Here is a 16,779-nt window from a genome sequence, read left to right as displayed (position 1 = left end):
CGACCAAAGTGGCGCCCGACCCCACGCCGCCCGGTTTGTAGGGTCGGCCGGCCGGCCAGCGTGAGCTTTTCTTTACGCCCTCTCAACAAAAACAAAAAGCTCACGGGCATTACAAACAAAAACACACACTTGTTGACATCGCGGCAAGCCGCGTATGCTGCACATAACTTACATTGGACGAGATAACAAAACAATATGCTTACACACAATACAACACAACACAAAAGGGCAAATGTAAAATGAAATAAAAATAAATTATTGTTAACAAATAAATAATATTTGGAGGGATTTTCAGTTTTCAGCAGCTCGCAAAATTATAGAGATCCGGTGTCAAACACATCTGTTCCAGAAAAGCTGCAAGAGACAAAACAAACCAATTTTTAGCAGAGCATATGGCACAAATTTTAACGGATGAAAAACGAACAGATCGCTGGAATAATTCAAAGCGACGAGTAGCGAGTAACGAGTGCAGAAAGCTGACTACGTACAGTACACGAATGAATATGAAAAACTCCGCAAGATTTACTGCAGCTCATTAAAAACGAACTCGTTCGAATGTTGAATGCGACGAGTAGCGAGTAACGAGTGCAGAAATGTAGTAAACAAATGAATATGAAAAACTCTCCAAGAATGGTTAAGAACGAACAACTCCCTGGAATAAGTGATTGCGACGAGTCGCGTGTAACGAGTGCAGAAATTTGGATGAATGCAGTAAAAATATGAATACAAAAAACTGATCAATATTTACTGCAGCCCATCGAAAACCAACTAGCTGGAATAACTGAAATCGACGAGTAGCGAGTAACGAGTGCTGAAAATTGGCTTTCTTTCTATCTTATACACTTCCAAATATAAAAATTCAAATGATTTTTAGTTTGGGCAACTTACCTCGCCGCAGCACCGCGTACAACACAAAAAGCAATAAAACGTTCCATCTGCGAGCAAATAAAAGATAATTAAAAACACAAAACATAAAAATATATATCTAAACAGAAAAGTCGGATTTATGATAATTATTAATTGATCAATTTCGATAACTCCCATGTTTTCAAAAGCGATAAATATCGATTTTAAGCTGCGATTTTTAAACATTTATCGGGAATTATAAAACCCAGACTATATTAGAATGCAGAGTCAATGATATAATAAGTATAAGAATAAGTTTAAGTCTGTTTCGGGTAAAATCGATAAATATCGATATTCAGCCGCATTTTTAACGTGGCGACTATAGAATATAGGATATAATATAAGTTAGAATAAGCTTATTTCTTTTGTGATAGCCACATTTCCAATATCTAAATTGATCAAGCCATATTTACAAGCGATTTTTAAAAGATTTCCTGGAGATAATTGGAGCAAAAGACATCCAAGTTGGACAAGTTCTATCTTTGCTCTAGCTCGCAAAGCTTATATTACATCTATACCTGCCCCCATCTAACTATCATTCAACTGTTAGAATCCCTTCGAAGTGCCGCTTAGACTAAGACTCACCATCATGGCAAAGGCATTATAGTTGCTGGAGAAGCGCACCGTGCGCAAGACCTGCATGAAATATTTGTGTATCTCGCTGCCCAGGCCTTTGTTCCAGTTGGCGTGCGCCAAGCGATTGTGGTGCGTGTTTATGATCAATGCGAAACAGCGCACCAGGACAAACATATCCGACTCGCGGCGAGCAACGATCAGCTGCATCCAGTCCACGCGCTTCACCATGTCGAATGCTTGGCTAATCTGCAATGACAGAGATTTGGAACGGGATTAGCTGTGGCAACCAAATTGTTTGCTTTAGGCACGCACAATATCAGTCTGTGGTTTGGGCATGTCCATGCCCGAGATCTTGGCGAACGTGGCCAGCAGGATGGTCATCGCAATGCCACGATTGACATCGCGATCATTGATCAGCAGCACCAGAGCTCGATGCATATCGATGACCCTTTGCATGCGCTCCCTGCCAGTGCCAAATGCAAATCTATCGCACAGGCTAATGCCAATGTATTCAATATATTCCGCTGGCAGCTCCACCGACAGCTGGCCCACCGTCTGTAACAGCTCGCAGCGCTGGCCCTGGCAGTGCGTGTCCAGCAGTTGATAGCTCTGCATCAGGATGGCCAAATGGTACAGATCGAGCAGCTGATCCAGCTGCACGCCGCCCAGTTTGTTGATGGCGCCATTCAGTTGCTGAATGAGCTGCAAATTAAAACATTTTAGCTGAATTCACAATTAACTTAAGCACAAGCTGCACCTGCGCAGTGTCCTCCTCCTCCTCGCTGTGATAGGCAAAGGGGAATGTGTGCCTGAGTGTGGAGCTCGTGAGGAACTGCTGCAAGTCAGCGTGCGTGTAGAGCGTCGTTGACGGCTGCTGCGGCTGCTCCGCATGTTTATCCAGTGTGACGCACAGCTCCTTAAGCAGTTGGCATCTGCGCGCCAAATCGTGGTCGGAATCCAGCTCCGGCTGCAGGCCTAGGTAGTTGTTGTTGTCATGGGCGACTTTTTCGGTTGAGGACTTTTTTGTTTGGACGGCCATGGCATTTATATTCTCCTTGTTCGTCTTCTTCTTGGACTTGCGTGAATTGCTGTCCACGCCCTCCGAAGCAGTTGTAATTGTCTCTTTTATGTGGTTCCTCTTGGGCTTGGGCGAATCGTTGTCCGCGCTCGGCACGTTAAGACGCGCCTGTCTCCTCTGTGCAGTAGTTACTGTTGCCTGCTTCTTGTTCCTCTTGGACTTTGGTGAATCGCTGCCCACATTGGACACGCTCAGTCGGGTAACTATCCTCTCCGAAGCAGTTGTATTTAACTCCTTTTTGTTGTTACTCTTGGGCTTGGGCGAATTGGACACGTTCAGTCGCCTCAGTGACCTCTGCGAAGTAGTTGCAATTGTCTCCTTTTTGCGCTTGGGCGAGTCGCTGCCCACGCTGGACGCGCTCACCCGATCTTGTAGTCTCTTTGAAGTCGTTTTAAGTGAACTCTCGGCGGGCGCTGCAGTTGGCAGCTGATCCTCGCAGTTTTCGCTGGAGTTCTTAGCGCGACGCATCCTGCGCTTTGTTGGCAAATTGTTCGCCTCCTCCTCCGCATCCTTTTGCTTGGATGTGGATCTTGTTCTGGTTGGATTGCGGGTCTGAGCGCGCGTTTTGGCGGGAACTATTTGCTTTTGAGCAATTGGCGCTGAGCAATCGTTGAATTATTAGTCTACTCCTGATTGTAATCATATAATGTTATGCTTGCGCTTACCCATTGTGTAAAAATGTCGATCAATTTCTTTGGAAGTTTGCAAAAGTAACTTAAATTCTTACAGCGCAATTGATTTTAAGCGGCGATGCATACGATCGTATGGCATCGAATAATCGAATATAGGCGCAGTGTTACCAGACTGCTGCCAGTTGAAACGCATGCACTGAACCGATTGGCAGCGCTCACTTGACTTTGCATGCGTGCGTGTGCGTGTGTCACATATATATACATACACATATGCATATGTTTTTCGGTGTATCAGCATGTCATGTGTAATTGCAGCTTCCCTTTTAACATCTTTATTTGTATTTGGCCTACTCGGCATATTCGCGCTGTTCTTCACACGCATTCAGCGTGTGCGTGTGTGTAGTTATTTCCTTCAATGTTTTACGTTTATTAACTAGTTATTTCATTTGTACTCTTAATACCCGACAAGTTTTTCCCCCAAAACGGAAAAATGCTTAGTAAATACATTTTGTTCATACCGCTTTTATTAATATTAACACCAAAACAATCGCAACTGGCAACAGCTGATGCAGCTGCCTGCAGCAATCTGGAGCGCCATGAAATTGAACGCCGTCTGTCCACCAAGACACCATATCGCGCCATCGCCAATTATAATGATTCGGCGCCGTTATACGATGGTATGCTGCTTGTTATTGTTCAATATGGGTATTCGCTGTGCCGGGTTAAAAAAAAAAAAATAAAAAAAAAAGCAAACCATATGCACAGCTGTTTTGGTTATTTCCCCTGCACATGCTTATTCGTTTCGTTTGTTTTCGTTTTCATTTTGTAAAGGTTGCCACCCGACGCGAATTTGGGCCATAATACGACATGGCACTCGCAATCCCAGCAAAGCGGTTATTTTGCATGCCAAAGAGCGCCTGGTCGAAATACAGTCACGTCTCTTGGCCCAGTCGGAGCCCAATCTCTGTGCCGACGAATTGAAACAGTTGCGTCAATGGAGCTGGGCGCACATCGATGCCGACGATGAAAAACTGCTGGTCGCCGAGGGCGAAGATGAACTGATTGAGCTGGCCGAGCGCATGCAGCTGCGCTTTCCCAGCCTCTTGCCCGATCTATACAATCCGGAATGGTTCTACATGAAGTATACGGCCACACAGCGTACGCTGAAAAGTGCGCAGAGCTTCGCAACCGGCCTATTTGGACGTCATCGCATACATGCCATCACCTATCCACAGCCATTGCATCGCGATCCAGTGCTACGGGTAAGACTATTTAGATGTAATACCATTTATTATATGCTTGTATAAAATATTAAACAAGCGTTAGACATTAGAAAAAACAAAAGATGCTTGCATCTTTCCTAAGAGATACGATTTTAAGATAAGAAGTATTTTAATGACTGAAATATTAAGAAATTATCTTATTTATGCCAAGCAACAGCTAATATTAATAGTGCTTAAGTGAACTGGAGAAAAGAAAACACGATCTTTGGCAAGTAGCTATACATATTCAATATAATCATTTATGAAAGAAGACGGAATGTTAAGCAAACGGCGCATTAAATGCAAATAATCGAATTTGTGCAATTTAAATAAGGCGCGTTTGTATGCGCAGTGTGGCATCACTGTGGTGCGTGCAGAAACGAATAAACACACAGGCACGCGACACACACAGGCAAACACGCTCGCACACACACACACACAGAGGCACACACACGCAGAGAGTGAAAAACCGTATGCGTATTTCGTAGTTGGTTGTTCAGCGCGTGCATTTTTTTTTTTTTTGTAACAAATTTTTTGTGGTTAAAGATTTAAAGCATTTGTTTACATTTTTGTTTTCGGTTGTGTGTGTTTGGTAATTTGTGAAAAACGGGCAAGACGCTCGAGACCACGAGAGACAAGCGTTACCAGGCGTACATATGTACATATATATGAAACGTTAAAACTGACAAACGACGTTGTCGTTTCGTGGGAAGTGCGACTGCAAAATTGTTTGGTTATGTGCAGCAGCCAACGTCGTCGTCGTCGTCGTCGTCGTCGTTGTCGCTGTCGTGTGTTGGGCATGTGCTGTTGAAGTAGTCTAGCACCAACAACAACAACAACAACAACAAAACAACAACAATAATAATAATAAGAATAGCAGCAACAACAACAACAACAGCAATTGGCAGGTGCAACAAGCGCAGCAACAAATTGTAATTATATATATATATATGTATCAATTTGTATATGTATATGCATATATTGTTATAGGTCTAAAGTGAAGCTTTTTCGCAGCGGAAAAAAAAATAAAATAAAATAAAATAAAATAAAAGAAGAGAAGAGGAACGCCACAAAGATGGCGCTGCAGCTGCCCATGTCGGCCGTTGCCAGAGAACGCAGCAACAGCGGCAGCGCAACAACAACAACAACAACAACAATCAGCAGAACAACTGGCAGCGCCGTCAACCTAATGAGCAGCGCGCCCGCGTACTGTGGCAACGCTGCCACTCGCAAGCCCAGCACAGGAGGCAATCAGCGTAATCTCAAGGAGCGCGAACGTGCGCCGAACGCCGCGACAGCCACGGATCAGCCAAAGCAGCAACAACAACAACAACAGCAAAAGCAACAACAACAACAACAACAGCAGCAGACACGCTTGGCGAACGCCTCGCAGCTATTTGACCTTGATTTTGTGCACGACGAACAATGTCCGCTCAGCTTTACGGCCATGCGGCACCAGGAGCCCATCGAGCAGTGGCTATATGATCGTCACACCTGGCGCATACGGGAGCGCATGAAAACGGCAAGCGTGGCGCTCGTCCTGTGCCTCAACATAGGCGTCGATCCGCCGGATGTGGTTAAAATACAGCCCTGTTCACGGCTCGAGTGCTGGATAGATCCCAGCTCGGTGTCCGCGCCGAAGGCCATGGAGCTGATCGGCAGCAATCTGCAGATGCAGTACGAACGCTGGCAGCCGCGCGCACGCTACAAGAAGTGCCACGATCCCACCGTGGAGGACGTGAAGAAGCTGTGCACCTCGCTGCGTCGCAATGCGAAAGGCGAACGCATCCTGTTCCACTATAACGGCCATGGTGTGCCCAAGCCGACGGCCAACGGCGAGATTTGGGTCTTCAACAAGACCTTCACGCAGTACATACCCCTCAGCATATTTGAGCTGATCAACTGGATGGCGGCGCCCTCGATCTATGTGTACGACTGCTCCAATGCGGGCATCATCATCAACTCGTTCCAGCCCTTTGCCGACCAGCATGAGCGCGAGCTCGAGAAGGCGCTCGTAGCACAGGCGGCGGGCGCTCAGCCGCCGGCACAGCTGGTCAGCTACAAGAACTGCATCCATTTGGCGGCGTGTGCGGCCAATGAGATCTTGCCCATGAATGCACAGCTGCCGGCTGATTTGTTCACCAGCTGCCTGACCACGCCCATTAATATTGCGCTGAAGTGGTATGCGATGCAGGAGAAACTGGGCATGGTGCCGCGCATCCAGAGCGAGTTGATTGACAAGATACCCGGCAAGGTGAACGATCGCCGGACCATGATGGGCGAACTGAACTGGATATTTACGGCGATTACGGATACGATTGCGTGGAACACGCTGCCGCGTGATCTCTTCCAGCGTCTGTTCCGGCAGGATTTGCTCGTGGCCAGTTTGTTTCGCAATTTCCTGCTGGCCGAGCGCATCCTGCGCAGCCACGATTGCACGCCCGTCTCGCTGCCGGCTCTGCCGCCGTGTCATCGGCACGCGATGTGGAAGGCCTGGGATTTGGTTGTGGACTTGGCGCTGCAACAGCTGCCGGACATATTGGAGCAGCAGGCGGCATATCGCCAGCTGCCCTTCTTTGAGCATCAGCTGACCGCGTTCCAGGTGTGGCTGGACAGCGAATCGGAGTCGCGCACCCCGCCCGAACAGCTGCCGATTGTGCTGCAGGTGCTGTTGTCGCAGGTGCATCGTTTGCGTGCTCTCGAGCTGCTCGCCAGATTCCTGGACTTGGGTCCCTGGGCTGTCAATCTGGCGCTGGGCGTGGGCATCTTTCCGTATGTCCTCAAATTGCTGCAGAGCTCGACACGCGAGCTGCGGCCTGTGCTGGTGTTTATCTGGGCCAAGATCCTGGCCGTCGATCCCAGCTGCCAGGTGGATCTGGTCAAGGAGTACAAATATTTTCTGACCGTGCTGCAGGACAACATTGTCAGCAAACAGCATCGCACCTTGTCCGCCTTTGTGCTCGCTTCCATTGTCCACAACTTTCTGCTCGGCCAGACGAGCGCCCTGCAGGGACCGCTGCTCTCCATTTGCCTGGAGCAGCTGAACGACAGCAGCTGGCTGCTACGCCAGTGGCTGGCCATCTGCCTGGGCATGCTCTGGCAGAACTTCGAGAAGGCCCGTTGGTCGGGCGCCCGCGACCTGGCGCACGAGAAGCTCTACGTGCTGTTGCGTGATCCCATACCGGAGGTTCGGGCCGCCGCCGTCTTTGCGCTGGGCACCTTCATCAGCTCTGTGACGGATCGCAGCGAGGAGCAGGCCAACAACATCGATCGCATCATAGCCATCACGCTGCTGGAGACGGTTGGCGAGGATATGTCGCCGCTGGTGCGCCTCGAGCTGGCCGCCGCGCTTCAATGGATGGTGCTGCTCTTCGAGTCGCAGTTCGTGACCGTCTACATGGCCGAGCAAATGAACAGCCACAGCTCAGCGCTGGTCTCGTGCGGCGGCGAGCGCAGCGCGAGCATTACACACGGCCTGCCCAGCTATGTGCTGTCCACGCACAGTCTGGAGCGGCACGGACACGCCAGCATTAGACGCGGCGTCAGCTCCAGCTCCATTTCGAACATGAGCAGCTCCAGCCTGGCGGGCAGCGGCGGCGGCAGCGCTGGCGCCGGCGTTGGCAACAGTGGTGGCAGCAGCAACACGAGCAGCGCCACCAATGCCATACCCTTCCAGTACATTTTCACCAAGCTGTGGCAGGGCATCTATAATCTGGGCCAGGATCCGTTTCCGCTGGTGGCAATAACCGCACAGAAGATCATTGCGCATGTGCGCGACGCGGCGCTCTGCATGATTACCGCCAAGGAGGCGACGAATGCCACAGCTGCGGCGACCACATCTGGCCGGGATCAGGAGAAGCTGAACAGCAGCATCTTGAGCGTCAGCCTGCCGCCCAGCCCGAATACTCGCTGCAATTATCTGGGCGCCAGCGGCGAATCGCCGCCAGTTGGTGCCGGAGCCGGAGCGGCTGCGGGTGCTGGTGGCACCGGCGCCGGCGCCAGTCACTGGGCACAGAAGCTGCGTCTGTCGGGCAGCGGCGAGGCACAGCAGCGCAAGCTGCGCACCAGCTCGATGAACGACGAAACCGATGGCGGTGCCGGCGGAGCAACTGCATCCAAGACGGTCACAGGCACAAGTGCCAATGTGCTAGGCCTGATGGCCGGCGCCAGCGTGCCAGCCGATGGCAACAATTCGGCCAGAAGCAGCGGCAGCGAAACAAATCATTATACGGACGCGAGCAATGCCAAGGCGCAGGTGCTGCAGCCCATCGTGCAGACGCAGTTCATCCCCTGGGCCATCTCCTACTTCACGCGGCCGGGCAAACAGCGCTACAGCAGCGCCGAGGGCAGCACCGAGGAGGAGCAGGGCCAACAGCGCTGGCCCATCGATCGCAACTCGGCGGAGCTGCGCACACGCGAGTATCGCTATCAGCGCAACGAGCTGATCCGTCGCCAGGCGCGTCGCGAGCAGCAGGAGAATCGCGTCCAGCGCCTGGACGCATTTAGCTTTGTGCGCAAAACCCAATTCACGCCGTCTTTGGTCAAGCTGTTGCCCTACGAGCAGCAGATCGCGGTCGCCTACAAGGAGAAGGTGCTCATCTATGATTTCGTGCGCAACTCCGTGCACAGCTACGTGACCGAGGCCCTGCCGGACACAGCCAGCGGCCAATCCCTGGGCAGCAGCAGCGCTGGCAGCGTTAGTGGGAGCAACAGTGCCAGCCGGCGGCTCAATGCAAGCCGCTTGCCCGCCTCCAGATTTGCGCGCGTCTGCAGCTTTGAGCTGCTGAATGCCCAGGATGTGGGTCTCATGCTGGTCGCACACGACGATGGCGTCATACGCGTCTGGCAGTCGTCCGGCGGACCGCAGGACCTGACCAGCAGCAGCAGCGGGGGTGAGCCGCAAGCGATCACAACTCGCCTAATCAGCGCCTGGGATGCACTGCCTCGCGCCGCCTACTACAGCAGCACAGGCAGCGCCGGCGGCGGCAGCAGCAGCAGCAGCAGCGGCTGCATCACTAACAACAGTTCCTATCTGCAGCGGCTGCTCAAATCGGATCCGCTGCTGCTCAACACCTCCGGCGGCAGCGCCGTCAACAGCGGCTCCACAGTTGCCGCAGCGGCTGCGGCAGCCGCGACCGCTGCAGCTGAACGTTTTGCTGCCGCTGCCCTGACTGGAGGCGGCGGCGGTGGCGGCGGCGGAGGTGTGGGCGCCGGCTCCAATAGCCTGGGCAGCAGCGGTGGCATTCACTATCGTGGCAGCACGGACATTGTGACCGCCTGGCAGCAGTATAGCCAGCATCTGGTCGTGGGCTGTGACTATTATCGCTATCTGCGCATCTGGGATGTGGAGCGGGAGCTGCGTCTCAGCGATCTGCAGCTGGGACGCCGCGAGACGAGCGTGCGCGTCCTCTCACCGTTTGTGGCCAACAAGCGCTGTGATCTGATCGTCGCCGGCTGTGCGGATGGCAGTGTGCGGCTCTTCGATAAGCGCTGTGCCCCGCAGGATGCTCGGATACGTGTCTATCGGGAGCATATGGCGCCCATTCTGCATGCCTGTTTGCGCGCCAATGAGACGTCCCTGGTCACCGGCTGTACGGCCGGCAAGCTGTCCGTTCTGGATTTGCGCGCATGCCGGGCGGGCGGTGCCACCGGCGTGCTGCATCAGTGGGAGGCCGGTGTCGATATCACAGCCATGGCCAGTCATCAGGTGGCGGATGCTGTTGCCTGCGGCAATGCATCGAAGATCTGCATCTATTCGCTCAATGGACGCACACAGAGCGTTCTGCGCAGCAACGAGGGCTTCATGGGCTCCAAAATTGGACATCCCACATGCCTGTCATTTCATCCGTACAAGGTGCAACTGGCGGTGGGCTTTGTGGACAACACAGTAGCTGTCTACAGCCCCACACCAGGTAAATAATCGCGACAAGTGACCAGCAACGTAAATAGAATCGAGTGAATGCAACGAGTGAATGCAACGTGTAGATATAACGTGAAGCAATAAGTAGCAACATCGTGTAGCCACAACGACTAGCAAGAACTTATAGCCACAACGAAGTGCTAGAAGTGAAGCTACGACGAGTAGGCATAACGAATTGTTGCAACTAGTCTGTTCAAGGGGTAACTAGAGCGTGATACCACAGCCGCACGAGTAGCTAGTGCTAATAGCAACAATAACGAGTTGCTGCAACGAGTTCATTTAGAATAAGTTGCAGCGAGTAAATATAGTTGCGAGTAGCTGCAAGGAGTAAATGTCCTGTTACAATTAGTCACATAACCGCAACGAGAGAACGCGTAGTCACAAAAGGTATATACCGCGCAATATAACAATATATAAGTAATATAATGAGTAGATTTAAGGAATAGCTGTCACCAGTTAATATAACGAATCGCTGTAACAGTTAGCCACTAAAGAAGCTAGAGCTAATAGCCACTACTAGTAATTATAATGAGTAGATGTAAGGGATGTTGCAACGAGTAAATATTCAACTAGTAAATATGACGAATAGCGGTAACTATAAGTCACAAAGCATTGGCAGAACGAGTAGATGTGAAGAGAATTGCAACGAGTTAAAACAAGACGAATAGCTATAACAGCTAGCAAGATGGCATAGCCGGAACGAGTAGTTGCAGCGAGTAGCTGCTCTATTTTCGCCCACTCTCGTCACAATTTGTACTTACTCGTCGCATTTTATATGCTTTCTCGTTACAGTTTTATAAACTCTGCAGCCGCTGGAAAACGGACGTCGATAAGAATCCTGAAACAATGTTTAATGCACGTAGCTTCTATGCGGAGCCTGCGATGCAGTCAGCAGTGGCGCACGTGCGTTCCATCACAAAATTAATGGACTTAACCCCCGAGGATGTCCAGCTAATGTACACCGTGTGCGCCTTCGAGACGGCATGGCAACGCCGCCGGCCGCCATCCGTCTGGTGTCGCTTCTTCAATGTGGCCGCTTTGAGCGCCTTGGAGTTTGCCGAGGATCTCGAATACTATTGGAACGATGGCTACGGCTACGAACTGACGCATCGCATTGCCTGTCCGGCAATCGCAGACATGTTTGCGGCCATCGAGTAAGTATCTACATATGTATATATATCTGATAATAAATTTCTGAAATCTATATTAATTTCAGCACGCCAAGGCCGCGCGCCAATGCCACCTTCTATTTCACCCATTCGGGCACGCTCCTCAAGATGCTGGCCCATCTGGGCGTGGCAAGGGATGAGCGGCCGCTGACGCACAAGGATTTCGAGAGCGGGCGTCTTTGGCGCACAAGTGAAATCGATGCGTTTGCAACCAATTTGGCTTTTGTGCGCTACGAGTAAGTGCCTGTGTATACCCTGTAAACAAAAAAAGGGAGTGTTTCAATTAATGTTTATATGCCTTTGCAGCTGCATTGAGAGGGAGCCGCGCGTGCTGGTAATGCATCAGGAGCGTGCGGTGCGCCTGCCCGGCTGTCCACAGGATGACGATCTTTGTCCGCTGTCAACGCTGCGACGCAACTACGCGGACAGCGTTGAGCGCTGCGATTTTGAGGCGCTCTGCCAAGCAGCCAACTGAGAGAGAAAGAGAGCGAGAACGACAGAAAGAGACAGAGAAAGAGAGAAAGCTGGCTGGCATGGAATGGGAATTGGAATTGGAATTGTTGCTGCTGCTGCTGCTACTGCTGCCGCTACCGTAAAACTATGTGAAATTTAACATGAAACAAGGGATTCATCGGAATTTGTAAACAAAATTTGAATTGATGTCGAGGATAAAACGAACAGAGAGCGCGAGAACGAAGGAGAGAGAGAGAGAGAGGGAAAGTAAGAGCTGTGCTAAAAGGAGTTGAAAAATGAGATGATATCGATGCTGCATATATATATATCTATATATATATATAGGGATAGAGAATAGCCGTTAAGTGAGAGTTGAAGAGCAAGCGAGAGAAATTTTGTATAAGCAAAACAAAAAAAGAAAGAAAATTTAATTGGAAAGTCGTTCTGTATGTATTTTGTATGCCTTATAATCAATGTGGACCATCCAATCCAAATTTAGAAAAAAAAAAAACAAGAAATACTGTATACGCAATCAAAAGCAGATATGAGAAAGTGAGAAAGCACAAGCGAGCAGGAAGGAGAGAAAATGTGTGCGCGTGAGCAAGCAGAGAGAGAGAGGGAGGGAAGGAGTTTCTAGCCATGCCGCCAAACCGAAAGTTGTCTATAATGCATATATCTATATATATATATATATATATATATATATATATATATATATATTTACCCTATATCAACTGTACAATACGTACTACTTAACCGAATATGCATACACTATATTGCCGCTAAGCTGCTAACAACATTTCTATATAATTTTTTCTTGATTTGTTTTTGTATATTTGATAAGTTTTTTTTGTTTTGAGAGTTTTTTTTGTTCAGTTTTGCTATTACACATATATAAATGTATAATCCCAACTGCTTAGTTGAAACAAAAAAATAATAACTATAATAATATCGCATTGCCCTTGTACATACCCATAATATAAATATATATATATATATATAACACTATATATATATATATATATATATATATATAGTTATTAAGTATATCCAACTTATGTGTAACTTTAAAGAAACCTATGCTATAAATGTACTCGTATATATATATACTATATGCCTGTATTCATTGCTACCGCACCCGGCCACACCGCCCCGCCCCGCCCCCACGTCTTTAACCTTATGTTGCGCCCACAAAAGTTGTTTAAGAAGCAAAAATGAAATCGTTCTCCGTTTGCCTGTGTTTAGAACTTAAGCCCATATTTGTAAGTGATATTGTTTTTGTTTCAGTTTCTTCTTACAGAAAGTCTCAAAAATGTTTGTTAAGAAGAAACAAAAAATTTGCTGGAAAAGCCTAAAAATGAGTTCAAACTTAAATTATTTATAACGCACGCAACAAATTACATGAAAAAGACGCAATTGTAAACAAATTATGACAATTCGGAAAGCACCGAATATGCAAATACCCTTGCTGGCAACGACTAGTTGTTAAATGTTAAACAATTTGGTTCTGAACACAATTTATTTGAGAAATAGCAACAAAACGATTTTGTTAAAATGAAATCAATCGCAAAAACTGTAAAACTATTAACAATATAAAACTAAGCTAAATTTGTTAAGCAAAATTTACTTGTTAACGAAGTGTTTTGTAGTCGTTGCAAGTTTCTTTGTTCAAGAGTTTAGGATTTAAAAAAAAAAACGTATCCTTGCTATAACGAATGTTAACTCGTTTTTGGTTTGTTCTTCATACGAAGAAGAGCTCAGCAAGGATGGATACAGTTCCTTACACTCCAAGCTCAAATGTCCAGCAAGAGTATTTAAGACAACAACAAAATATTGAAGAAAAAAAAAACCGCATAAATAACAAATAATGTTCAGTCAATAGTTGAAATTGTTAACAGTTTGTGAGTCTGGCCCGCTTTGGACCTTAAACCGAATTGAACGAAAAACACGTTTTGTACATAGCACTTGCATATGCCTATATACCTATATGGAATCACATACTTATGTACACACACACCTATATATATATATATACATATATATATTTGGTCGCTTTAATGTTATATTTGTCCCTATCGAAGCAACAATTGACTCAGTCGAACCGGATTTGAGTTCTGAACCTTTCAATAAAACAATAACAAAAAAATATTGATAAAAAAACCAAAAAAAAAAAAAAAACAAGCAAATAAATTGAAAAGTGAAATTGTAATTGCAACAACTATGAATTTTCGCGCAACCACAGCCGCTCGCCCCCTTGCCCCCTAGCCCCCTTGCCCCCTAGTCACGGCTTGTTAGCAAACTTCCCGTGTGTGCACAACGTGCAACCTGCTAATTGGTAATTTTCTTTATTCGGAACTATCAGCTTTGAGTGTGTGCACACCAGATACACGCTTGGAGGGCATCTACGATTTGTGCTAACACCTGTGACAGTTTTCGGATAGAGTATCCAGCAGTTCGTATTCGTGCTCAAGCTGTTATTGATTTGAATGCACTCGTGGATCGTCGCCAAGTTCCTTTGTTTCGAAAACTGCAAAAGCTGCAAACTTGAGATTTCTAAAATATGTTTTCGAGTTTTTTATTTATATATATATATATCCTTCTATTTTCATGATTTTGGGAGTTGCATTTAAAAGCCCAACTCGAGGATTATAAAAACAAAATACATCAAATTTGGTTTCTAATCTCACTTTTTCGATACCTCGCCTGGAGCTTTGGGATGTACGCTCTTTTGTATGCCATATTCAAGCCCTGAGAATTTCATTAAGATCGGACTATAAGCACCGAAGTTATTCAAGAACGCATTGCTCTGCCAAAGGCACGTCAGCTTAGCGTCGGGTTGCAGGATATCTTCTGGTCGAGCACTCCCGACTGAAGCTACCCGACTTTTGTCGTCGATTACATTTTTGTATGCTCTTTTGTGGCGGGCCTCAAGATAAAAAGGGCCTAGAAACTGGGAAGGAACTAAACTTCAGCCCTGCCCTGAATGTGTGTGTTTTTTTTTTTTATAATACTTCAATATTTGAGGAAAGAATGGGTATACCGACATTCTAAGTGTAAGCAAAAGCTTGGGATTTATGAAGATACTTTTATTTCAATACTCTTCCATTTAACAAAAAGAAGCGAGGAAATGTTATTAAAAGATTGAACTGGGAGAGTATTCAAACAATTTAGAACAATTTTTGTGTGTTTTCGGTAATTTTTATAGTTAAGGTTAATGCCTTTTTTTTGGGAATTATTTAGACCTAACCAAGCGATATATTCAACAAATATAATTGAATATATAAAGTTTAAAAAAGGAATAGAAACATTTCTTGAAGATATGCAAAACAGTTTTTGTTTGGTTTTGTAAAAACTTCAGCAGTTTTTTATCTCGTACTTTTTCTTTCGGAGAATCCTTGAAAAATATTTACAAATTTCCTTTGATTTATATATACCTATATATACCTATATTATGATTAGATTTGTATAAATATACAATTTATTATCAATAAAGTTTTTAAGATATGGATATAGTAAAATTTACCAATTATTATAAGTAGCTCCAAAAGTTGTTCAGAGCTTGCTTTTTGAAAGCTTTAACTGAGCTTTAAAAAAATGTTTACCAAGTTGTTGGACCTCGAGCCTTTTTAAGCCTTTAGCATATTTATGAAATCTGCTTTAATTCTATTTAAATACGTTGAAAGTATAAATCAGCTTAAAGCTCCCAAATCTTGCATAGCTTTTTGTAAGGATCATTCACAATGCTATATAAAATATTTTGACCAGCTTTTAAAGCTTTTATGCCTATCAAAAAGCTAGCACGCGGAAAGCTTCAGCTAAAAGCTCCTGTAGAAAAGCTTTGTTAGATTTGGCTTTCAATTCAAATCCTTGCAAGTTTCGAATAGCTAATAAACTGCTCGGTTAGGGTATATGTAAGGAGTGTGTGAGTGTGCAACTGGCTCAAAGAACAAACGGTTTTAGAACTTTGTATTTATTTGTGTTTGGGTTTTTCACTGATTTTTTGCAATATTTGTTTTGGCAACTTTATGAATACAAAAAAAAAAACAAAAAAAAACAGGTAATATACCAAACTTACGAGCTCTCGGAAAGCGAACAACAACAAATAGAGCTAAGGAATTTTGTTATTGCTGTTAGCAGCAGATGCCATTAGCAGCGGAAGCTGCAGCTTGACAAAGAAAATAACAACAAAAAAAACAGAACGGAAAAAAAAGCTCACAGGCTGCAGTCGCTGTCGCTGCCGCTGCCGCTGCCGCGGTCGCAGCCGGCAACAGGTTCAACCCCTAAAAGCAAAAGCTTCGGCTTGTGCGCGTGTGCTTTTTGGCGTGCTGCTCAGCTGAAAGCTGTTTCGCGAGGATGCCAGCAAGAGAAGCGACGCCGACGTCGACGTCGACGCCGACGCTATTCAGCGCGCAGACGTCGCTGCCTGGCCCGGCAGCATTTTGGCCAAAAAGTTTTCAGTGCGCTGTTGTCGCTGCGGTTGGCGCGTCGCTGAAAACAATTCTCTTGCCCACTGTGCAACGTGTTCTCGCAGCTGTTGTTGTTGTCTTGTTCTTGTTCTTGTTGTTGTTGTTTTTGTGCATTTTGGTAACTGTTCAAAACAAATTAGCTGGGTCCTGCGCGCGCGTGTGTGTGTGTGTGTGTGTGTGTGTGTGTGCAATCAGGCTATGCGGCATCGCGGCGAACGTCAGCAACATGACCTAATTTTCAAAGGCGTCCGCCTCAGCCTTTAGCCAGGACAACAACCCACAAAAGCGAATTAATCACAAGAAAAAACAGGCCCTAA

General features: G+C 46.8%; 3 protein-coding genes across 3 annotated transcripts; 2 read left to right on the top strand and 1 right to left on the bottom strand.

Annotated features, from left to right (window-relative positions):
- Window positions 1-242: 242 nt before the first annotated feature.
- On the bottom strand, window positions 243-3,301 carry LOC115767611. The gene is made up of 6 exons (XM_030711909.1): window positions 3,226-3,301; window positions 2,240-3,159; window positions 1,795-2,184; window positions 1,492-1,728; window positions 889-935; window positions 243-354 (listed from the first exon to the last, which is right to left on the bottom strand). The coding sequence occupies exons 1-6, from the start codon at window positions 3,227-3,229 to the stop codon at window positions 315-317; spliced, it is 1,638 nt and encodes a 545-aa protein (XP_030567769.1). The 5' UTR covers window positions 3,230-3,301; the 3' UTR covers window positions 243-314.
- Window positions 3,302-3,589: 288 nt separating this feature from the next.
- Window positions 3,590-12,677, top strand: LOC115767612 (multiple inositol polyphosphate phosphatase 1). Its single transcript, XM_030711910.1, has 5 exons — window positions 3,590-3,869; window positions 4,024-4,454; window positions 11,167-11,528; window positions 11,591-11,779; window positions 11,850-12,677. Exons 1-5 carry the CDS (start codon window positions 3,683-3,685, stop codon window positions 12,016-12,018), a joined length of 1,338 nt encoding a protein of 445 aa, XP_030567770.1. The 5' UTR covers window positions 3,590-3,682; the 3' UTR covers window positions 12,019-12,677.
- Window positions 5,354-11,242, top strand: LOC115767605 (regulatory-associated protein of mTOR). The gene is made up of 3 exons (XM_030711900.1): window positions 5,354-5,386; window positions 5,445-10,366; window positions 11,167-11,242. Exons 2-3 carry the CDS (start codon window positions 5,530-5,532, stop codon window positions 11,172-11,174), a joined length of 4,845 nt encoding a protein of 1,614 aa, XP_030567760.1. The 5' UTR covers window positions 5,354-5,386; window positions 5,445-5,529; the 3' UTR covers window positions 11,175-11,242.
- Window positions 12,678-16,779: the final 4,102 nt, after the last annotated feature.

The sequence above is a fragment of the Drosophila novamexicana genome, unplaced genomic scaffold (assembly GCF_003285875.2).
Source record: "Drosophila novamexicana strain 15010-1031.04,08,12 unplaced genomic scaffold, DnovRS2.1 tig00001415-arrow-arrow-pilon, whole genome shotgun sequence".
Classification (NCBI taxonomy): domain Eukaryota; kingdom Metazoa; phylum Arthropoda; class Insecta; order Diptera; family Drosophilidae; genus Drosophila; species Drosophila novamexicana.
The sequence above is the reverse complement of the archived record's forward strand: the minus strand, read 5'-3'. Positions and strand labels throughout refer to the sequence as shown.